Here is a 24,815-nt window from a genome sequence, read left to right as displayed (position 1 = left end):
ATTAGTTTCTAATTTTATGTAATTTACACCCTTAAAAAACTTACAACTGTCTTTTGACGAACACTTTTATACAAATAAAAATTACAGTTTCCAACTACCGATTATTGCCAAACATACCCTAAAAGTGGTCCGAGTAGAGTAGGAAAAATTGAATTGATCCATAAGACGACTCAGTGTGGGCAACACCAATTCTTGTTTTTGTGACATGACGCCGGAAAACACCGTTACCACGACCCAAACACCGCCCCAACCTCACGTTTTTGTGCATAATATGGTTTGGCGTTGTGATCGTAACGAAGGACAACAGGAGTTTCTTCTCCCCTTCCTCTCACAATGGCCTTGTAAGTTTGAAACACCATGTGGTGGAGGGTTTTTGCCTATGTGGCATTTCAACAACGTTTTTTATGGTTGCCCATATCGGGCAACATAGGTATAAGAAAACCACAAGAACAAACTATGTACTCTTTTATCTAATATCTTACACATTTATGATATTTTTATTTTCATGATTTTATTATGTGTGTTTTTTTGTTCGGTTTCGGTATTTTTCGATTCATTTGTTTTGGTTTTGAGTTTTTTTTTCCATTAATAATATGAGATTATCACCAAAATAATAAATTAATATTTACTAAAAATAATAATTTAAATTGCATAAAAGGAAAAAATAAAATTAATTAGATAGTTTGTGATTAAAAATTATATAATTAACATAAAAAATTATATATTTATAAAGTTTGGTTACAAATTTATTTTTTTAGACCGGTCTCAAACCAGTTCGGCTCTTTTTAGGAGTAGTCTCCGAAACGGTCCGGTATTTTCAAATGGGTCCGGATCGGTCTATTTTTTTCGATACGATCTCTTTTTTTAACCGGTTCGGTCGCTGTCTTTTTTGTTGGGTCCGGATTTTTGTGCAGGTCGCCGCAACAACGTAAAGGCGTAATCTGAGGCCCAAAAGACGTTTCCAGCAAATCAAGAATCAGAGTGTGGTCGATTAGTAGCACAGAGAGCAAGAGGTGATTACGCAGCAATGCAGACTCAAATTTGCTGGGAAACAAAGGAAATCCTTCATGGCCTCCACTTACTTCTTAAACCCTAAGGTTCTGCACCTATTTGATCAGGTATTTTTCTCAAATATCAGTTTTTTTTTTTATTTGAATATGTTTTCCTATTATTTAGGGTTTATATAGTCTTTGTATCTTCTTTTATTTTTCTCAAATATCCATCAGTTTTATTTTTTGAATTTGGTTTGTTTGGTTGATGTAATGTCTTAAGTTTTTCAAGATGGGAAGGTTAACGACTACTAGGATTTAATTTCCAGTTTTCTTATTTGTGTGTATTGTTTGAAATTTTTGAAGCTTCTAACCTTCTCATGAAACTCATATTGATTTAAAGTATTAAATATTGTGTCCTGTGAGAGTCAAACTTAACTTATGGAGATTAAAGTCCATATGATACCTAAAAAGTAATTATTTAATTTCTCGAGTGTCATATTTGATATTATAAATACTATTAGTTTTGTTTTTATTATTCAATGCAATATTAGTAAAACATATAATACACAAAAAAACTGTATTTTTAAGAATTAAGATGTAACATAACATAAAGTTTTCATATGGGATAATATATAAATACTTGGAAAGTTTAATGCTTTAGGATGTACAAAATTGAAATACTTAGTTGACATATTATCATCATGACATTAACCCTTAATCTAGTAAAGGGGTGTAGTAGAAAACCTCACATATGTTAAACCATATAGAGAAAGAGGGATCAATCTTGTCTAGAAGCTTATCCCCTTTAGCTTCGTGTAGAAGCTGCACTATCCTATTGTTCACAAGGTGTTTGATAAAATGTCTTACTGAATGATTTCTTGTTCACATCACAGTAACAGAGTGATGAAGGAATCCAAGCAAGCAAAGACATTAGAAGGCGAATTAGATGGGGTTGATTTGATCAGCAACTTGCCAGATCGTGTTCTTCAATTGATTCTTTCTCGTCTTCAAGGTACAGAAGAAGCAATTAGAAGCAGCATTTTGTCGAGAAGATGGAGGTATTTGTGGACTTCAATTCCCTCCATAGACATAGATTATACCCGAGGTCTAGAACACGATCCCCAAATGGTATTGGAAAGTATTGGATTCAAAAATTTTGTTTCTTGGGTTTTACTAAACAAACCCATTGATTTGGATAGTTTTCGTTTATGTTGTGCGGATTACTACGATATGACGACCATAAGGCAATGGATTCATGCTGCTGTTGTGAGAAAAGTCTAACAACTTGACTTGATGTTTAGCCCAATAGACGAGTCTGAGGATATTGAGATGCCCTATTGTCTGGTGACTTGTGGTTCTTTGGAAGTGTTAAGGTTATGTTTGCTCGGATATCATCTATGTTTGCCTAAGATTACAGGGTTTTCTGCACTTAGGGTTCTTGAGTTGAATGATGTTACATTAAAAAAGGGTGATTTGGTAAAATATTTTCTTGAAAGCTGCCCATTGCTTGAGGATTTGAGTTTGTTACACTGCTATGCTGATAAACTTGTTATTGCATGTCCGAAGCTCAAGAATCTGAGAATTGAAAACCGGGAAAGAGTTTTTGATTATGAAATAGAAGATTACATAGATTGTAGGATGAGTTCAAGTGTTACGATTTGTTGCCCAAAACTGGTGCTTTTGAACTTAACTGGCTCTGTATCTCGTGATTTTATTCTCTACAATCTATACTCCTTGAAGAAAGCTGTGATTCTCTGTAGAGACTTTCTTAATCAGTTGGATCCCCCTTGTGATTTTTTTGAAAGAATATCTCAAGTGGAATCTTTGTCCATCAGCCTTTACTGTGTGGGACAGGTAGAAGCTTATTCTCTTTTTAAACAATTCTTCATTTCAGCTCAAATATATTGCACTGTTTTTTTCCATCTTCTGAAATCTTTTATGTTATGATAGAGCATATTCTTTTTTTATTGTTCAACCCATATTAGTCATCTCAGCTCTATTTAAGGTTTTTAATCCATTCACTTGAAAAAAGTTGTTTTGACTTTTATACATTTCATTATGATTCTCTCTTCGATTAAACCTTTTTTTTTAAGTGGATGAATCAAAAACATATGTGGAAAAATGACATCCCTTTGCCAAAAGATTAGGCTGTCTAATGGTTGCCTTGTGTTAAATTTCATGTTATTTCCGTTATGTGGGTCCCATATACACATCTTCAAATTATGGAAATCAGCACCATATGGAAAATGCAGTAACTGAATTAGTTGTGTAATGTTTAATGAATTACACAAACTCTCAATGAAAAAGGTGAAAAGTTTAGCTTATCAGTTGTATTTCTTTTTTACCTAGTGACAAATTGGTTTTCATTGAATCTTTATCATTTGTGTATGCCTTTACATGCATGGATAATATCCTCTAAATTTTGACTTGTTGTGATTGTGGTGTAGTGCTATTGGCCAGAAGAAGATGAGCCTGTATCTCTACCTAATCTCGAGACTTTGGAGATAACAGTTGATGCAGTGCATAGGCTCATCCCATTTCTCAAATGCTTTCCGGATTTAGAGTCTCTTCATTTGATCTTTATAAACGAATCCTCACTTTTGGACCTAATGGAAAAGGTATTTTTTATGTTTCACACTCTTGAAGCATGTAGCTCACTTTCACATATTCATAGCATGTAGCTCACTTTCACTCTTGGCAATCTGAACATGAAAATCTTGTGCTTTTGTTTGATGATCTAGTTTTTTTATCGAGCGGACAAGTGCAAATTAAAAAATGCTGCAACAATCAACTTCGTGACTCCTCGTCTTAAAAAGGTGGAGTTTCATGATTATGATGAAGAACATCTAGCTTTAGCACGTGCCTTATTTGAGAATGGAAGTGCATTGGAGGAAATGGTTTTCATTTGGGTTGATGAAGCCAAGTTCCATGAAAAGTCATTGGAGACTATGAATCAAGTCTCAAACTTTCACAAGGCTTCTTCAAATGTCAAACTTAGATTTGTAATCAACCCAAGACAAGCCGAATCGATATTGGCCCCAAGAAGATTTGAAGTTGACTCAAGCAAGTGCTCGAGCAACTCGAGTATTAAACCACTTGGCTGTTGAAGTCCGTGAGCTTAGTCAAAGTTACAGTTTTACCCTTTTTTGGTACATTGTATCGACTGAGGTTAAACTCATGACTCTACTCAATGAAGGACTGATGTTGTAAGCTTTGTATTAAAAACCGTGCAAGTAGTAGCTACTTTATTCATGTTATAGGTAAACCGGATCTCTTTGTTTCATGTGGATGGTTCTTGGATTTGGATTTTGGCATTACCTAGTTGAATGTTGTTAATTTTCACTTAAACAGAGTCAATTTTGATTATTTTTTAGCTTATCCCGAGTATATGAGTTGGCTCAACTCCATTACACCACTAATCCTCCTGAGTTAGGAATTTTGTTGGGCATTTATTAAATTTTTAGATAAAGTTAAATTTTTTTTTTGGTGTTTATAAAACATCATGTTGAGGGCAGTCGTTAGAAAACGTTACAACGTGCCCTAGTTGCCATCTTTGAACAATGATCACTCTCCGATAAAATAACTAACTAATAAACCAAATACCTTCAAAATAACTAACTAATGAACCAAATACCTTCGGTATATTTATTTTATATATTATGGATATATTTATCGGATTATACGTAAAAGTTATTTATTCTTGTTTTGTTTTTACCATCAAGTCGTACTTTCTATTGGATTTTTTTGTTGAATACATCAAAGTTCATAATTTTTTGTCCCCTCTCTCTCTCTCTCTCTCTCTCTCTCTCTATATATATATATATATATATATATATATATATATATATATATATATATATATATATATATATATATATATATATATATATATATATATATATATTAGAACGAGTTATTATATGTATGAAAATGAACCCATGACATCTGATGAGAAATGGAAATTAAGGCTTACAAAAATAAAAGAACAAAGAAGAAAAGTAGGGAAACGATGTTGAAATTGATTGAAAGCAAAACACAATCAGATAATTGATCCAGGGGGAAACCCCTCTCTCACAGCCAAAGGCTAGAGCCGCTATAGAGTATCACAATAACAAAGAAAAATCTAGACATCCCCTAACGTGACTCTTCTCTATTTATTCTTCTTTCTAATCTACCCACTTAAGCTATTTCCTCTGTTTCATAGTTGAAGTAGGAAGTAAAAGATAGATCACATAAGTAACATTGGGTTAAAATACTTTAATAATAATGATTAAATTACAAATATTGTCCACTTGGTTTGCCAAAAGTTAGGGATATCGTTTAGATGTTTCATTTCTCGCACATTTGAAACCTAAAGTGATTCTCTATTGCAAGATTTGTGTATGGAATTGTTAACGTTAAGATGTGAGTCCAAAGGAAAATGTGAGTTCAATGTAAAATGTATGTGATTGCCATTTGCGATTTCAAACAGTTCATGAACAACCTGGTTTAGTATGACATAGATTTGTACATGATCTAAAGAAAACCACAAGTTAACCGTTGGAATTAACAAACTGCAGTGAATCTCTTTTTCTAAATATTAGTAGTTGATATATTAAAAGGGTGTTTGGAATAACTTTTAAAGGGACTTTTAACTTTTATTTTTTTCTAAAAGTCAAAAACATGTTTGGTAATCCTGATTTTTCCAACATTTTCAATAGAGTAAATGACATCTTTTTGAAAAGTCACGGAATCCTGACTTTTCCATCTTTTACAAAAAAGACTTTTTGGCTTTCAAAAGCTACACCCTCTAATTATAGTGGATTTGATCGAGATAACATAAACATGTGTAAAAATAAAAATAAAATATCCAAATTAACCCAAAAAGATCAAGATTCCAATACGTGCAAAAAAACTTCTGTGATAAAAAGATAATTATACATTTTTTATTGATTCCCATAGTCCATAGAATCCATTTGTGTTATACTGCTAGGCCCAGCCCAGAGCTTTGAGGGCCGAAACGAAAAAATAAAAAAACACTGTTTTCAGCAAGTCTGATTTCAGCCCAGAAGCAAGAGACAATCATGGTCGACTTACTGGCACTCTAGCAGAGTAGCAGGGAGCAGGGGATTATTACTCACTTACAACGATGAAAACAAATCGTCGTCGATTGGAAATGAAATCGCTAAGGCCACCGATTAACACTTAAACCACAAGCTACTGCATCTATATAATCAAGTATTTTTTTTTTCTCAAATATGTTAATTTTCAGCTTTATTATTTGAATTTGGTTTGTTTGATTATCTAGGGTTTGTATATTCTTTATATATTTTTGCATTTTGCTTAAATATCTTTAATTTTAGGTTTTTCTTTTGTTTGAATTTGGAATGTTTGGTTGATTTAATCTACTTTCTTTTTTTTTTTTTTTTTTTTTTTTTTTTTTTTTTTTTTGCGATGTCTGAAGTTTTTGAAGATTATTTAGAGTTTATTTCAGTTTTATTATTTGCGTGTAATGTTTAAAGTTTTTGAAGTTTGTAAGCTTAGAACCTCACATTACAGTCATGTTGGTTTATGTATTTACTTATCCAAGCTTAAATTATGGAAATTAAGATACAGTTAAAGAGTAAAAAGCTGGCATTCAATCCCCTGAAATTAACCCTTAAAACAGTTTAAATTATTTAAATATGATTATATAATTTTTAAATTGTCATGTTTGATAGTATATATATATATATATATATATATATATATATATATATATATATATATATATATATATATATATAGTTTTAGCTTTACTTTTGTTTCTGTATTTGCATTTAGTTTAATTATTTTTTATTTCTACTTTATTTTTGTTATTCCATACAACATTAGTAAATTATGTAAAGGCATACAAGTTAATACATCAAAATCCTGCATTTTTAAGATGTAACAAAAAGCTTTCATATGAAACAACATTTAAACAGTTAGAAACTCTAATGCGTTACAATGTACATTTAGAAATGCAATGTCATGAATGTAAATGCTTTTTTTGGAAAGAACATGAATGTAAAACTGAAATTCTTAGTCGCCATATTATGACATTAACCCTCAATCTAATAAAGAGGTGTACACAGAAAATCTGACATATGAAAAAACATATAGAGAAATAGATATATCTTGGCACGAAACTTACTCCCTTTTACTTTGTGTAGAAGCTGTAATGTCTTGTTGTTCACAAACTGTTTGATAAAATGTCTTACTGAATGATCTTTTATTCACATCACAGTAACAGACCCATGGATAAATCCAAGCAAGCAAATGCATCAGAAGGAGAAGATGGGGTTGATTTGATCAGTAACTTGCCAGATCATGTTCTTCAGCTGATTCTTTCAGGTATTCCAAGTACTGAAGAAGCAATTCGAACAAGCATTTTGTCAAGAAGATGGAGGCATTTGTGGACTTCAATTCCATCTATAGACATAGATTATACCCGAGGATTGGATCCAGACAAGGAATTGGAAAGTAATGGATTCAAAGAGTTTGTGTATTGGGTTTTACTAAAAAAACTCTTGATTTGGATAGTTTTCGTTTACGTTGTGCGGATTACTACGATATGTCAACCATAAGGCGATGGATTCATGCGGCTGTTGTGAGAAAAGTCAAACTACTTGACTTGATGTTTTGCCCAATAGATGAGTCTGAGGATGTTGAGGTGCCCCATTGTCTGGTGACTTGTGGTTCTTTGGAAGTTTTAAGGTTATGTTTGCTCGGAGATCGTTTATGTGTGCCTAAGATTACAGGGTTTCCAGCACTTAGGGTTCTTGAGTTGAATGATGTTACGTTAAAAAAGACTGATGTGTTAAAATATTTTCTTGAAAGCTGCCCGTTGCTTGAGGATTTGACTTTGTTACACTGCGATGCTAATTGTCTTAATATTTCATTTCCGAAGCTCAAGAGTCTGAGAATCGAAAATCGGGAAAGAACTTTTGATTATGAAGTAGACGAATTCATAAATTGTCGAATGAGCTTCGAAATTCAGATTTCTTGTCCAAAACTGGTGTTTTTGAATTTAACTGGTTCTCTAGCTTGTCATTTTTTATTTGAAAATCTATACTCTTTGAAGAAAGCTGTGATTCATATTAAAGATTTTTTTCAATTGGAAGAACCCACTTTTGATGTTTTTGATGAACTATCACAAGTGGAATCTTTGTCCATCAGCCTTTACTGCATCGAACAGGTATAAAATTTTCTATTTCATTTATTATATTTTGCAATGTACTTTCCTCTTTTGATGTATGCTCTGAAACAGTGTTATGATAAAGCACATCGTTTTATATTGTTCAATCCATTTTAAAATATGTTAGCCTACAAAAGCAAGACTTCTGTATACCAATACTACTCATTAACTCTATGAAAAAGTTCTATGCAACCTTTCCTTAGTAGTTTTGCAAAAAGACAGGGTTGTCTAATGCTCGCCTTTATATTAAATTCCATGTCGTGTCATCTGCGTTATGTGGGTCCCATATACACTTATTTTCCAAATATGAAATCGGAACCATACAAAATGAAGTAATATTATTAGTTGTGTGATGTTAAATGAATTACAAGGATGAAAACTTTAGCTCATTTCATATGAATAGAAGACTCTATTTTTGGATTAGAACATTAATCAGAAGCTATAAAATAAACTTCCTGGGTGTAGTGCTATTGGCCAGATGAAGATGAGCCTATATCTCTACTTAATCTCAAGACTTTGGAGATAACAGTTGATGACCCGTACGGAGTGCATATGCTCATCCCATTTCTCAAATGTTTTCCTGATCTAGAGTCTCTCCATTTGATCTTTATAAAGGTATTCTCATTCTCAGATCAAATGTTTTATTTTTTTATTTCAGTCTTGAAGCATGTCATTTATTATCTTATTTATTAATGGGACCCACGAAAAATATTCTCTTATAATGAAGCAAATCATGTTTTCTTATGAAAAGGATTTGAACTTGGGACCTCTACATTATCCTGTTACATGAAAGAGCAATTGAGATTTGAGCCTAGAAATACATTTTTCAAGAATTTAAAACTAGTTGGGACTTTTGCACCTCATCATGTAAAACATTTTCCTTTTGTTTGATGATGTAGTATGTTTATGGATTGGATGAGTTGAATCTAAAAGATGCTGAAACAATCAGCATCTTGACTCGTTGTCTGAAAAAGGTTGAGTTTCTTGAATTCGATGAAGAAAAGCCGAAACTAGTGGTAGCTCGTGGCTTATTGGAGCATGGAAAGGAATTGGAGGAAATGGTTTTCAGTTGGAGTGATGAAGCCAAGTTCCATGAAAGGTCAATGGAGACTATGAATCAAGTCTCAGAATTTCACAAGGCTTCTTCAGCTGTCAAACTTAGATTTTTAATCAACCCAACCTAACCTGAGCCAATACCATACCCGCCCCAAGAATAGCAGAAGTCGACTCGGATTGAATCAAACTCTTGCTTGTGTTATGCTAAATTAACTGCTTGATGTTGTTCATTCACTTATAACTAGAAACTATCAGTTTGGTTTTCCAGTCTAGTTTTGTTTGTGTTATGCTAAATTAACTGCTTGTTTGTCTTTGCAACTCCATTTTTTTTTTCTTAAGAGTGATCTTTGGAGGAAAAAGAAAATCATTCGTTTTTTCTTTTTGGAATGGTTTCCATTATGATCCTCTTGAGTAAGAAAATTTGTTGGAAGATGTATTAAATTTTGGGTTAAATGCACACAATAGCAACATAATTTAGGTCAAATTTGATTATATGTGGAAGTATATTCGTTCTTCCACTATAGGCAATACACTGTCATTATTTAAATTTCGTTATTTTATTAAGTTCATATATTTTCCCAAATGAAAAAAAAGTACCTCGAGTATAATGGATGAACGTGTACATTTTGATTTGGCTTAAGATTCATTGTTAGTGTGTGAATATTAGTTTCAACATTGAAAGTAAAAGATGACCTCATAAATAACAATGAGTTAAGGTACTCTAATAACAACTTATTTACTTGTTTAATTATGATTAGATTACAAATCTTGTTCACATGCTTTGTCAAAAGTTAGGGATATATCATTAATATGTTTAATTTATTGCACATTTGAAACCTAAAGCAATTCTCAATTGCAAAATTTGTCTCCAAAATTGTCGATGCTAAAAATGGACATGAGTCCAAAGTAAAATGTATTTGATTGGCATTTGGGATTTCAAGCCATTCATCATACGTGGCATATCTTAGTAGCCATTACATTTGGGATTTCAAACCACATATGATGGTGACCAGGTAAAATTACTATAACATATAACAATGGTCAAATCGTTACACAAGTATTTGTTCAATAGAATGCGTCACTAAATAAGTAATCTCATCGTTACACAAGTATTTGTTCAATAGAATGCGTCACTAAATAAGTAATCTCATATACATTGATGCTTAATTATATTACTAACCAATTTTAAAAATGGCCTACGGTGTGTTACATGGATACAACAAATAAAATGTTGATGTCGAAGACAAAAATGAAAACACTAATGGTTTAAAAGCCGGTTCAAACCGATCGGTCAAACCACGAACATAGGAATGGAATGGTTCAACTAGCATTCGTTTTATGCTTACTTCACAACCAGAACATACCGGTTGTTACAAAAATCCAGTTGAACCGATTAAAATGAGCAATTAAAAACCGTATTAAACTATTATAATTGGACTTTGTGAACTTTTTCACATCTATGTATACTAATAGCTTATGTTTGATAATCCGTTGTAGGCTCATTCTTTGCAATTCCATAAAGTAAATATAAGAACCCTTTGAATATGAGATAATTTGATAACATTTGACTTGATTTTTAATGTTCATATTGCCAACTTTATATACCTTCAAAATGACAAAAAAAACTCATCTATTTTGGATCTTAGATAAACTTTTTGCTATAGCTCAACTGATGTGTTTTTATTATAAAATTTTGGTAAATGTTATGAGGCTAATTATGTGTGGTTAAATATTATGTAGATTTTTTTTACTGAAATTATGTAAATTTTATTTGGTATTGAAGTTATGTAAATCTGAAAAGAAAAAAAAATCCATTGGTAATGACTCATAGCATAGCTAAGCCACATGCACCATACATGTTTTATACCCATTTATCTAATCTTTATGGTATTTTCAAAAGTTTATTATATTTTAGAAAATGTTTTGTTATAAAAAAGATCATGATCCAAGAAATTTTAGCTCAGCCCATAGGCAGTGTTAAGCACTGCACACTGGACAACTAGGCCGGCCCAAAAAATATGTTTCAAACAATTGAGAAACAACCTATAAACCAGAAATAATCGTGGACTAGCAGGGTGCAGTGGCCACAGGGGATGATTACGCCGCAGATTCAACTCAGATTGGGCGGGAAACAAAAGAAATCGTTCACAATCGCCCCAGTATTTCTTAAACTATATATTTAATCATGTATCTTTCTCAAATATCTATCTTTTTTCTAATTCGAATATGGTTTGTTATTATTTAGGTTATAGATGTCCTTTCTATACTCTTTTATTTTTCTCAAATACCTTAATTTTAGTTTTTTAACTTGAATTTGGTTTGTTTCGTGATGATTATATACGGATTATATGTAATGTCTGAAATTTTTAAAGCTTGGAAGGTTAGAACACCCATGACAGTCATATAGATTTAAGAAATTTACCTGTGTCCTGTGAGGGTCAAGCTTAACGTATACATATCAAAATCCGGTTAAAGAGTAAAAATTAGCATCCCTTCCCATGACATTAACCTTTTCAATATCTAAAAAAATTATTTAAGTTCTGGATTTCATATTTGATATAAATGCATACAAAGTAATACCGTGTAACATAAAGTTTACATATGAGATAATATATAAACAATTATAAACTATAATGCTTTGGAATGTACAATTAGAAATGCAATGATATATACTTTAGCTTTTGTGTAGAAGTTGTGATGTCTTGTTCACAATCCTTTTCAATGATTTGTTATGCATCAACAAAGTAACAGAGTCATGAAGAAATCAAAACAAGCAAATGTATCAGAATGTGAAGTTGGGGTCGATATGATTAGTATCTTGCCGGATCTTGTTCTTCGATTAATTCTTTTACGTCTTCAAGGTACAAAAGAGGTAATTCGAACAAGCATTTTGTCGAAACGATGGAGGTATTTGTGGACTTCAGTTCCCTCCATAGACATAGATTATACCCACTGACTGAAGCCCTCAAAAATATTCAAAAAGAGCAGATTCAAAGACTTTGTATATTGGGTTTTACTAAACAAAACCCTTGATTTAGATAACTTTCATTTGTGGTGTTCAAATTACTACAACATGTCGACCATAAGGCAGTGGATTCATGTTGCTGTTATGAGAAAAGTCAAACTACTTGACTTGATGTTCTGCTCTAGGGAGGAGTCTGAGGATATTGAGGTGCCACATTATCCGGTGACTTGTAGTTCTCTGGAGGTGTTAAGGTTGTGTTTGTTCAGGTGTGCTCTATGTTTGCCTAGCATTACATGTTTTCCAGCACTTAGGGTTCTTGAGTTGAATTATGTTGGGTTAGGAAAGTGTGATTTGGTAAAACATTTTCTCGAAAGCTTCCCATTGCTTGAGGGGTTAAGTTTGACAGACTGCATAGTGCTTGAATGGCAAGATCTTTGTATTTCATCCCCAAAGCTTAAGAATCTGAGAATTAAGAACCATTATGAAGAGACTGGAGAATACTGTTATACTAGGAAGTATTCACGTATTGAGATTTCTTGCCCAAAACTAGTGTTTTTGAAGTAGGCTAGTAATGTAGCCATGTGTTTTCGCTTTGGAACTCTATACTCTTTAAAGGAAGCAGTGATTCACATTACTGATTTATATGAGGCAAAAGAACAATTAGACACTTTTTAATATTTTGATGAAATATCTCATGTGGAGTATTTATTGATCAACATTTACTGCATCAAGTTGGTAGGTGCTATTCTCTTTCCTAACAATTCCTCATTTGGTTAACATATTTGCAGTGTAGTATTTTTTAGACATCCATTTTATGTACTATTAAGTTAAGATTACAACATTAATCATGAACTATATAATAAGATTTGTAGGTGTTGTTTTGTTTTGACATGTTTATTACCATCAATCACAACCTCCAAACCCTTGCTTGTTGTCATTATGGCAATATAGATATCTCTGTATCTCTACCTAATCTCAAGACTTTGGAGCAAACAATTCATGCCTACAACTTCATGGATACTCTCATTCAAATTCTCACACGTCTTCCGGATCTGGAGTCCCTCCATTTGATCATTCCAAAGGTATTCTCATATCAAATGATATTTTTTTGTGTATCACAATCTTGAAGCATGTGGCTCATTTTCATAAATTCATAAAGGCTGGAAAATTCCAACTTGTTTACCTTTAAATGGATCAATTAGATTATATTTTTATCAAATGAGTAAAATACAAAAAGTTAGCTAAAATGAAAAACAATTCAAGGTGCCAAATGTGTATTCAAATGTTTATAGTCTTCTAAATATTTATATTAGTTTTTTTAATCATATATATATATATATATATATATATATATATATATATATATATATATATATATATATATATATTCTACAAACATACTTATGATGTTATTTATATCTAGTATTTGACCTACACTTAAATTCCAAACTTGTTTGGATTTTTGCAGCTCAACATGTGTTTTTGTTTGGTGATCTAGGATGCTTGTGTGTTGAAATACTGGAAGCTAGATGATGCTGAAACGATGAGAGTCTTGACTCATCATCTGAAAAAGGTTAAATTTCTTGAATTTGATGAAGAAAAGCCGAAACTAGATTTAGCATGTGCCTTATTGGAGCATGGACATGCATTAGAGGAAATGGTTTTCAATTGGGGTGATGAAACTAGGTTCCATGAAAAGTCAATGGAGACTATGAATCAAGTCTCAAAATTTCACAAGGCTTCTTCATCTATCAAACTTAGATGTATAATCAACCCTAGCCAAGCCAACTCGAACTCAACCCAAAACATATTAGAAATCGACTCGATTCAAGCTGAGTCAAGCTCTTTCTCGAGCAACTCGAGTGTTAAACTACTTGGCTGTTGAAGCTCGTGAGCTTTGTAAAAGTTACATTTTTACCCTTTTTGGTACATTGTATCGATTCGACTCAGGTCGATTACACCCATAGTAGAACTCATGACTCTTGTGAATGGAATGATGTTACAAGCTTTGTGTCAAAATTTGTGTTTGTTGTAACTTCCTATTCCCTGTATGGGTAAACAATATTTTTTGGGTTTATGTGGATATGTTTTAGATTTGGATTTCTTTCATTACTCAACTTGTTCATTTTTACAATTTTACTTATTACTAGAAAATATTAGTCTGGTTCTTAGGTCTAGTTTTGTTTGTGTTTTGCTATAATACGTACTTATTTGTTTGTTCTTTTGGAGATGACGTACATCATGATCCTCGTAAGGGGTAATTGAGCTGTGTAATGCCAATTTTGAAGCTCACCTTGAATAAAAAACTCAAGCTCGATCGAGCCTGAATTTTCATGATTGGGCTCGACCTCAATAAAGTAATTGACAATGTTGAACTCGGTTCTTCCCGACAAGATTAGTTAATAAATAAATAAAACAACATTAAATAATCTCACAATCTTGACTTGATGACTTGACTTGCCCCAATTTATGTAAATATGAATAAAATAAAGAATAAATGAATATCAATAAGCTAGGTTAAGCTTAAAGCTTGTGAGCTAACGAGCCATGCATTTCAATACTCAAGCTAGGCTTGATAATATACTAGAGTAGCCCAAACTTAACTCCATCTAAACCTAACTGATTTTTAGTGCCTCATGAGTTGGCTCGAATTGATTACACTCATAAATCATCATGGGTATTAAATTTTGTTGATGTGTTCAATTTTGGGTGATGTTTTATTTTATGCAATCTATGTTCCTTTTTTAGATTTGGTGAAAGCCGCTGCATGCAAAATAACAAAGCACAAGAATGCATACATTGAAAATCAACATATGTTTATACCTTTAGCATTTGATACATTTTGTTTTCTCGCACCAGAGACAGTGGAGCTCCTCAACAGAGTCCAATGAGTCATGCATATTAATTTTATATCTCCTACATCTACAAATGTTATTTTCAAAAGAATTAATTTTGTCATTCAGAAATGACTAACAACACAGCTTGTTGCTTGTTTGCTATCCGTCAATATGTATTGACTTTTTATCCATGTTCATGGATATAAAAATATCTAGTAAAAACAAATGAAGTTTCATAATTTAAGAAAAAAATGATAGTAATAATAATAATAACAATTTTATAGATTTTTTAAAAATTTAATAAAAAAAAATTCATGTGGACTTCATATTAGTGGCACTTGGATCGGAATATGTCATGTCCCATGCTACATATGTTAGTAGTATGTTATTGTTGATAGACCTTTTAATCTTTAATGGTCAATATGTAATTCGCCAGTATATTGATAATTGATAATTAATAATATAAATGACATTTTCTACTATATGGACGTTTTCTTATATTTATGATATTTTCAGAAGTTTATTATATGTGTAGAAATTTTTGTGATAAACAGTTTTTATACAGCCAAGAAGTAGTTAAGCCTTAGCCTTCGAGAACTGGGCCAAATCTGAGGCCCAAAAAGATGTTATTAGTTCCAGCAATCGAGAATCAGCCCAAAATCCAGAAATAATCGTGGTCGATTAGACGATTACTACTACATTTACTAGCACGGAGCATGGATGATTACACCGCAGATGCAGCCTCAAATTGGGCGGGAAACAGACGAAATCGTTAACAATCGCCCATTTGTTCTTAAACTAGTATCTATTTAATAAGGTATTTGTCTCAAGTATTTTTCATTTTTTTTATTTGAATATAGTTTGTTATTATCTAGGGTTTGTGGGTTCTTTGTATACTCTTGTATTTTGCTGAAATGTCTTTAATTTTAGTTTTATAATGGGAGTTTGGTTTGTTTGGTTGATGATTATATACGTTTTCTATATTTTTTGTAATGTATGAAGTGTTTGATGATCGGAAGCTTAATGATTATTTGCGAGTAATGTTTGAAGTTTAGAACTTTGATTTAAGATATCTATACCGATGCATCGTATGAGAAGAAAGCTCAACTTATAAATATCAAAATCCCGCTAAAGAGTAAAAAATTGGCATCCCATCCCATGACATTAACCCTTTAATATAAAAAAATTATTTAATTTCTATTTTCTAGAATGTTGATATAATTATAGTTCTAGTCTTGTATCTGTTTCTGTTTTTGGTTTTAGTTATTGTTTTAATTTTGAACTTTATATTTGTTATTCAATGCAACATTAGTAAAGAATATAAATGTATACAAAATAATACATCAAACTAGTGTAATTTTTAGGTGTAACATTAAGTTTTCATATGAGATAAATATAGACAGTTGGAAACTATAATGCTTTAAAATGTGCAATTAGAAATGCATTGACATGAGTGTACCTAAACTTTGGAATACTTAGTTGCCTTATTATGACACTAACCCTTAATAGAATAGAAGTGCATTATGTAGATAGAAGATCTTACACAAGAAAAGAGAGATTGATTAAATGTGTGTGTATGTGTGTGTTTTGACTATCTGTCTGAGTGGTATTATATTCACATCACAGTAACAGAGTGATGAAGGAATCCAAGCTAGCAAATGCATCAGAAGGCGAATCAGATGGGGTTGATATGATCAGTAAGTTGCCGGATGATATTCTTGAATTGATTCTTTCACGTATTCCAAGTACCGAAGAATTAACACGAACCAGCATTCTGTCGAGACGATGGAGGTATTTGTGGACTTCAATTCCCTCTATAGACATAGATTTTACCCGAGGAGTGGGTCTCTCATATGGATTTCTGATATTGAAAAGCGACGTATTCAAAGAGTTTGTGTATTGGGTTTTGCTAAACAAACCTCTTGTTTTGGATAGTTTTCGTTTATGGTGTGCGAGTTGCTACAATATGTCGACCATAAGGCGATGGATTCATGCCGCTGTTGTGAGAAAAGTCAAACTACTTGACATGTTGTTTCGCCCAATAGATGATTCTGTGGATATTGAGATGCCCGATTGTCTGGTGGCTTGCGCTTCGCTTGAGGTATTAAGGTTGCATCTGATGAGAGGTCCTCTAAGTGTGCCCAAATTTACAGGGTTTTCGGCACTTAGGGTTCTTGAGCTGAACGATGTTGATTTGTTGAAGAATGATTTGGTAAAATATTTTCTCGAAAGCTGCCCATTGCTTGAGGATTTGAGTTTGATAGACTGCCCTGCCTATTCTCTTGTTATTTCATCTCCGATGCTCAAGAATCTGAGAATTGATACCCAAGAACTAGTTGATGATGATGGGTACAGTGAGGAGGGATTAGATATAGATTGGGCCATGTGTCTAAGCCTTGAGATTTCTTGCCCAAAACTGGTGTGTTTAACGTTAACGGGTTATGTAGCTACCGAGTTTCTCTTTAACAATCTATGTTCATTGAAGAAAGCTGTGATTTACGCTGAAGAATTGTTTGAAGTTGAGGAACCCATTTATGATTTGTTTTATGACATGCGTCATGTGGAATCTTTGTCGATCAGCCTTCGCTCTGTTGAACAGGTAGATTCTTATAGACTTATACCCTTATGTCATGTTTTGTCATCCTTGTATAATTGTGTATTTACCTATTGCATGATCGTTTAGTATAAATTTTGCACATTTTCTCTTTTGACATCTTAATCTTTCAAGAATTACATACCACACTTTTAAAATCAGGACTCACATAATCTCTGCTAAGGTATTATATATGAATTTATGCACCTAGGGATCTAAACATGTCAACACTGATTATGCACTTAACATGAAACATGACATCCGGTGCTTATGTTTCATGTTTTTTTGTGCAAATGACACTTCTAATTGGTCTTTGTAACCCTAATACTCTTTTTTTATGTCATCTTTGTTTTTCCATATGAAAAGATGGGCTTTAGAGATGAAGATGACCCTATATCTCTACCTAATCTCAAGACGTTGGAGCTTACAGTTGATGCCCTACATGTACTCATCCGATTTCTCACCTGTCTTCCAGATCTGGAGTATCTTCATTTGGTTTTTCCAAAGGTATTCTCATATGAGTTAATATTTTTTGGAGTAAATTACAGAAATGGTCACTGTAGTTGTCCAAAAACTGCACTCTCAGTCCAGTTTATTTTTTCTAACCATACAAGTTCCTAAGTTTGAATTTTGTTACTGTTTTGGTCCCTGATGGCATTGGTATTTGGTACCATTTTCTGGGTTTTTTTTTTATTTTTTATATAAATTAATTCAAAAAGAAATCAAAGTTCATGGGCCCCACCAAAACACACCTCACCCCACTCCCACCCCAACCCCACTCTCCCATCATCTTCCAGAATCCAGATATAGAAATCAATTAAAGATCAAAGATAAAAGGACTAGGAAAGGTTATTTTAGTAATTTCACGTGGGACTAGTCAACTACAGGGGCCATTTCTCACATGTGCTTTTGTTTGATGATCTAGAATGTTTATGGATTGGACAAGTGGAATCAAGATGAAGCCACACCTGAAACTATGAGCATCTTGACTCGTCATCTGAAAAAGGTGGAATTTCTTGAATTCCAAGAAAATAAGCCTGAACTAAATTTAGCCCGATCCTTATTGGAGCATGGAAAGGAATTGGAGGAAATGGTTTTCAGTTGGAGTGATGAAGCCAAGTTCCATGAGAGGTCAATGGAGACTATGAATCAAGTCTCAGAATTTCACAAGGCTTCTTCAGCTGTCAAACTTACAGGTGTGATCAACCTAAACCAACTCAACCCATGGCTGGGCCCAAAAATACCAGAAATCGTCCTGATTCAAGTCGATCCGAGCTCATGAATGAAGCTTCAAAGTTACATTTTTGTTTTTCCATGTTAATACCTGTATCGATTACACCCCTAGTCAAACTCATGATTCTACTGATGAATGGCTGATGTTAGAAGCTTTGCGATAAACTGTGTAAGTAGTAGAATGAATAACTTTTCACGTTATGGGTAGACAAGATTTCTTGGTTTCATGTGGGTGTTTTTGGATTTGGATTTTTGTTTTTCCCAATGTTATGTTGTTTCATTTCCAATTATCTCCAATCTAGATTTGTTTGTGTTATGCTATACCATTTCATGTGGACACCATTTCAGAAGCAAATGACACCTGGTGGTGAAGTTGTATGCTTGGTGACCTATTTAACACTTTGTCGTTATATCTGTAATGGTCAAATAAGTGTCTTCACTTTTCAATACTCCGATGATCAATAATATCAATAACCCTTTCTAAAATGGCATTGGAGGGTTGTATGACATGGATGAAACAAATACAAACGTTGATGGACTGGAAAAACAAAAAAAAAATGTCATGGACTCATAGATCAACAAATAGAAGTTAAACTATTTATTTACTCATTTATCAAACACCCTGCATATTTGTGATATTTTTAAAAATTCATTTCATGAGCAAAAATCCTTTTGTCATAAAGCGATCACGATTCCTATTTGTCATCGAATTCATTATACTATACTACTAGGTTCAGCTCATTAAAAAGTACGTAAATACTAGAAATATGTTAATAACTGGGCCAATTTGAGGCCAAAAAAAGATGGTTCAAGCTTTCAGCAATTCAAAATAGCCCTGAAATCGGAAATAATCATGGTCGATTACTAGCACTAAGGAACAATGGGAAACAAATGAAATTGTTCACAACCCTCCCTTAATTCTTAAACTCCAAGGCGTTGCATCTATTTAACAAGGTACTTTTCTCAAATATATATATATATATATATATATATATATATATATATATATATATATATATATATATATATATATATATATATATATTAATTTGAGTATGTTTTGTTATTATTTAGGGTTGATATGTTCATTGTATACTCTTCTATTTTTCAAAAATATCTTTAATTTCAGTTTTATAACTTATTTGATAGGTTAATGGTTATGCAGGGTTTAATTTTCAGTTTCATAATTTGTGTGTAATGTTTGAGGTTTTTGAAGCTTGGAAGGTTAGAACTTCCTATGGCAGTCATAATGTTTTAAGATGTTTAGCTCACTACAAAAAAAAAAAAAAAAAAAAAAAAAAAAAGACAATTAGTGACAAAACAAAATGGTCACTTAGAATAGAAGGTGTCATCATTAAATGATTTAGTGACCAAACTTCTAGTCGTCACTTTTCGTAACTATAGGTCCGTCACAAAAGTTGATTAGTGACCAAAATATAAATGTGGTCACTAATTAGTGACTAAAATCTAATGGTCACTAAATTATGACTCATTTCGTCACTAATTGTTGTCACTAAATTATGACTCATTTCGTCACTAATTGTTGTCACTATCACTAAAAGTCGTCACTGTTTTATATAATTAGTGACCATAAAAGGTCGTCACTCTTTTGTCCAATTAGTGATCATAAAAAGTGGTCACTGATTTACCTAATTAGTGACCATAAAAATGCCATTGATTTTGGTTGTTATTTATTACATTTAACCATTTAAGTAATTAGCATTAAACTTAGTAAAAGATAAGATATACTATGATCCTTTTATCAAAATATGTCATGGAATGATAATCCTAAATTGTTCTCAAATTTAAACAAAACACATGATATGCAATACATAAATGTGACTAAAAGGTAAAAACACATATTCACCTTTGTATAAAGTAAGATTATACCTGATATTCAAAGAAGATGGATTTGGTCTCTTCTTTACCATGAAAAAAATAAAAAGATTACATCAATCTTTAAACATATGTATTAGATACAACTGTGTCCAATAAAAAAAGAAAAATTAGGAATAATAAAAAACCAATGTTTACTTGAATACAATGTCCAATAAGATAGACTGGACTAGATACAAACTTCATAAGAGATGTACTGTTTTTTTTTTTTTCACGGGATACATTACACCGCATCGTTTCACACAATATGAGTTGAATTTAGTTATTTTAGGGAGTTAAGATATGCACTTAAATGAAAAAATATATTGTCCAAAATGGATGAACATATTGCATTATCTTGTACACTACTTGGCTTAAATTTCATTTTTATTGTGTAAATTTGCTGCGTCAATTTGTTTGGAATATTTTTGTAGGGAGTTAAACATGACCAAATAAACAGAATTGGGTTTATAAAAGATTAAATTAGAATTTTCGTTCATTCACTTTGTAAAAAAAAGTATAGCAAAGAGGTTTTATTGCAAGAAAATTAAAGAAAAAAAAAAGTAAAAGTTTTCCATTTAAAAAAGAAACAAAATATAACATTTTTTATTTCAGTTCACAAACAATAGACGCACCTTTATTTGTAAGTAATCAAACCTATTGTAAATAATTATTTTGTGATCACATATGACAAGGTTATGTTTTCAACGTTTATTCTTTTGTTTCCAGAGTCAGTTAAGCATTGAACCCTTGGGCCTAGTCAATTAGGCCCAAATTGAGGCCAAAAAAACATATTATTAGCAAATCGAGACAGAAGGAAGAAATAAATCAATAATCGTGGTCGATTACTCGGCTACGATCAGGTTTCGCCGCAGTTGCATGCTCAGATTGGCGGGAAACAAACGAAATCGTTAAACAGGTATCTTTCTCAAATGTATTTCATTTTGTTTGTAATTTGAATACGGTTTGTTATTATCTAAGGTTTATATGTTCTTTGTATACTCTTTTTTCTCAAATATCTCTAATTTTAGTTTTATTATTGGATTTCGATTTGTTTGGTTGATGATTATCTGCGGTTTATATTTATATATTTGTAATGTCTAAAGTTTTTGAAGTTTGAAAGTTTAATGATCATGTAGGGTTTAGTTTTCAATTTTATTATTTGCTTTTAATGTTTGAAGTTTTTGAAGCTTGGAAGGTTACAACTTCCGTGACAGTATACTGATACAAGATTTATACCTATGAGGCCTCTGTGAGAGTCAAGCTTAACTTACGGAGATCAAAATACAGTTAAAGTGTACAAATTTAGAATCCCATCCCATGACACTAACCCTTAAATTTCATAAAAAGTATTTAATTTCTAGATTGTCAATTAATTTTGTTTCTGTTTTTGCTTTTTTTTTTTTTAACTTTATTTTTTTGTTATTCAATGCAACATTAGTGATAAAATAATACATCAAAATACAGTAAATTTAAATGTACAGTTAGTAAGCAATGGCACGAAAGTAAAATTGACATACTTAGTTGCCATATTATGCCATTAGTCCCTAATCTAATAAATGGGTGTAAATAGATAACCTCACATATGAAAGAAAAACTATATATAGAAAGAGAGATCAATCAGGACACGAAACGCACACCCTTTCGCTTTGTGTAGAAGCTTTACCATCTTGTTGTTCACAATCTGTTTGATTAAATGTCTACTCTGTATGTGTTAAATGTCTTTCTCAATGATTTGCTATAGAAATCACTAAAGTAACAGAGTGATGAAGAAATCCAAGGGAGCAAAGAAATCAGAAGGCGAACTAGATGGGGTTGATATGATCAGTAACTTGCCGGATCATCTTCTTCACTTGATTCTTTCACGTCTTGAAGGTACACAACAGTCAATTAGAAGCAGCATTTTGTCAAGAAGATGGAGGTATTTGTGGACTTCAGTTCCCTCCATAGACATAAATTATGCCCATCAACTGAATCATCTCCCAGAATGGAATAGTAACAGAGAGTTTGTGTATTGGGTTTTCCTAAACAAACCCCAACATTTGGAAAGTTTTCGCTTATGGTGTGCGAATTTCAACAGTATGTTAACCATAAGGCATTGGATTCATGCTGCTGTTATGAGAAAAGTCAAACTACTTGACTTGATGTTTTGCCCAATAGACGAGTCTGAGGATATTCAGGTGCCCCATTCTCTAGTGACTTGTGCTTCGTTGGAGGTGTTAAAGTTGTGTTTGCTCGGGTTTCGTCTATGTTTGCCTAATATTATAGGGTTTCAGGCACTTAGGGTTCTTGAGTTGACCCAAGTTGACTTATTCGGTGATGATTTATTAAAATATTTTCTTGAAAGCTGCCCATTGCTTGAGGATTTGAGTTTGAGAGACTGCAGTGCCTATTCTCTTGTTATTTCATCTCCGAAGCTCAAGAATTTGAGAATTGATAACAGAGAAAAAGCTATTGATGATGACCTAGACTTAGATTGGAAGATGTGTCTGAGTCTTAAGATTTCTTGCCCAAAACTTGTGTATTTGAAGTTAACTGGTTATGTAGCTATGAAATTTCTGTTTGACAGTCTGTATTCCTTGAAGAAAGCAGTGATTCATGCTCAGGATTTGTTTAGATTTGAAGAATCCACTTATGATTTGTTTCATGATATTTCTAAAGTGGAATCGTTGTCAATCAGCCTTCTCTGTGTTGAACAGGTAGATGCTTATACTCTTTTTAAACACTGATCCATTTTCGGTTATAACATTCTGCAGTGGAGTTTCTTCTTTTTTGCATCTTCTGAAAGTTAAGATTAGAACATTATGGTTTTGTTTCTTTTTGACTTAATGGAGTTAACAAGATCAAGGCTTCAAGTACCTTGTATTGATTCTCATTGAATCTTTATCACATGACTGATTATTGCCATACATGAATAATAACCTTTAAAATTTTGACTTGTTGTGATTGTGGTGTAGTGTTATTGGCCAGATGAAGATGAGCCTATATCTCTACCTAATCTCAAGACTTTGGAGATAACAGTTGATGCCTTGCATATGCTCATCCCATTTCTCAAATGTCTTCCGGATCTAGAGTCTCTCCATTTAATCTTTCCAAAGGTATATAAATTTTCAAATGAAATAACATTTTTTATGCATCACAATCTTGAAGCATGTGGCTCACTTTCACTTATCCCATTTCTCACATGTGCTTTTGTTTGATGATGTAGCATGTTTATGGATTGAACAAGTGGCATCTACAAGAAGCCGAAAAAATCAACATCTTGACTCGTCGTTTGAAAAAGGTGGAGTTTCTTGAATTTGATGACGAAAAGCAGAAACTAGATTTAGCACGAGCTTTATTGGAGCATGGAAATGAATTGGAGGGAATGATTTTCAGTTGGGGTGATGAAACCAGGTTCCATAAGAGGTCAATGAAGACTATGAATCGAGTCTCGAAATTTTACAAGGCTTCTTCAGTTGTCAAACTCAGAAGTGTAATTAAAGTCGAGTAGAGCTCATGAGATTATTCAAAGTTACATATTTACCCTTTTTACAACACTGTATTGACTTCACTTGGCTTAGTTACACCCTTAGTCAAACTCATATGATTCTTTGGAAGGAAGAACGGATGTTGCAAGCTATCAATTGAAACTGTAAATAGTAAATACATATTTGTGTTGCAGGGTAAACCGGATTTCATGGTTTCATGTGGATGCTTGTTGGATTTGGATATTTGCATTACCCAACTTGATGTTACTTATTTCACTTTTTACTAGGCTATGTATTTTTGGTTCTCCAATCTGGTTATGATGTAACTAACAATTTGTGATGAAGTTGCATCTAACCTGTTTTCTGTTTTCTAATGCTGATAAGTTTTCCTTTAGATTATATTTGATTGAGACTAGTTGTGTTCATGTGTAATGCGGAGGTAGACAATGTTTTTAATGGAAAACGAGAATGAAAAATAACATATATGGTGGCAAGTGGTAAAGTTTTACGCCTTGTTCTTGAGTTTTTTTAATGAAAGGAAGGGGATGGAAGAAGGAGAAGAATGGAACGAAAGGAAAATACAAATGTTTAAGGGG

At 32.5% G+C, this 24,815-nt stretch overlaps 4 protein-coding genes and 2 pseudogenes across 5 annotated transcripts; all 6 read left to right on the top strand.

Moving 5' to 3' along the window:
* The first annotated feature begins 1,895 nt into the window (after positions 1-1,895).
* Positions 1,896-2,273, top strand: LOC145006656 (F-box/LRR-repeat protein At5g02910-like). The gene has a single exon (XM_078965734.1). The coding sequence runs from the start codon at positions 1,896-1,898 to the stop codon at positions 2,271-2,273; it is 378 nt and encodes a 125-aa protein (XP_078821860.1).
* LOC145006578 (F-box/FBD/LRR-repeat protein At1g16930-like) lies at positions 2,272-4,340 on the top strand. The gene is made up of 3 exons (XM_078965660.1): positions 2,272-2,846; positions 3,440-3,610; positions 3,734-4,340. The coding sequence occupies exons 1-3, from the start codon at positions 2,286-2,288 to the stop codon at positions 4,097-4,099; spliced, it is 1,098 nt and encodes a 365-aa protein (XP_078821786.1). The 5' UTR covers positions 2,272-2,285; the 3' UTR covers positions 4,100-4,340.
* A 1,706-nt stretch (positions 4,341-6,046) lies between these two features.
* Positions 6,047-9,544, top strand: LOC145006358 (putative F-box/FBD/LRR-repeat protein At1g78760; annotated as a pseudogene). Its single transcript, XR_013662877.1, has 4 exons — positions 6,047-6,209; positions 7,240-8,190; positions 8,656-8,805; positions 9,090-9,544. The product of XR_013662877.1 is annotated as a putative F-box/FBD/LRR-repeat protein At1g78760 (transcript).
* Positions 9,545-12,001: 2,457 nt separating this feature from the next.
* On the top strand, positions 12,002-12,871 carry LOC145006312 (putative FBD-associated F-box protein At5g56440; annotated as a pseudogene).
* A 2,836-nt stretch (positions 12,872-15,707) lies between these two features.
* Positions 15,708-19,101, top strand: LOC145006614 (F-box/FBD/LRR-repeat protein At1g78750-like). The gene is made up of 4 exons (XM_078965693.1): positions 15,708-15,865; positions 16,675-17,647; positions 18,008-18,148; positions 18,567-19,101. Exons 2-4 carry the CDS (start codon positions 16,685-16,687, stop codon positions 18,921-18,923), a joined length of 1,461 nt encoding a protein of 486 aa, XP_078821819.1. The 5' UTR covers positions 15,708-15,865; positions 16,675-16,684; the 3' UTR covers positions 18,924-19,101.
* A 2,455-nt stretch (positions 19,102-21,556) lies between these two features.
* Positions 21,557-24,530, top strand: LOC145005630 (FBD-associated F-box protein At2g26860-like). The gene is made up of 4 exons (XM_078964745.1): positions 21,557-21,668; positions 22,494-23,448; positions 23,707-23,847; positions 23,958-24,530. Exons 2-4 carry the CDS (start codon positions 22,516-22,518, stop codon positions 24,240-24,242), a joined length of 1,359 nt encoding a protein of 452 aa, XP_078820871.1. The 5' UTR covers positions 21,557-21,668; positions 22,494-22,515; the 3' UTR covers positions 24,243-24,530.
* Positions 24,531-24,815: the final 285 nt, after the last annotated feature.

The sequence above is a fragment of the Lactuca saligna genome, chromosome 7 (genome assembly GCF_052625555.1).
Source record: "Lactuca saligna cultivar CGN05327 chromosome 7, ASM5262555v1, whole genome shotgun sequence".
In the NCBI taxonomy this organism is placed as follows: domain Eukaryota; kingdom Viridiplantae; phylum Streptophyta; class Magnoliopsida; order Asterales; family Asteraceae; genus Lactuca; species Lactuca saligna.
This window is presented reverse-complemented; position numbering and strand designations above follow the sequence as displayed.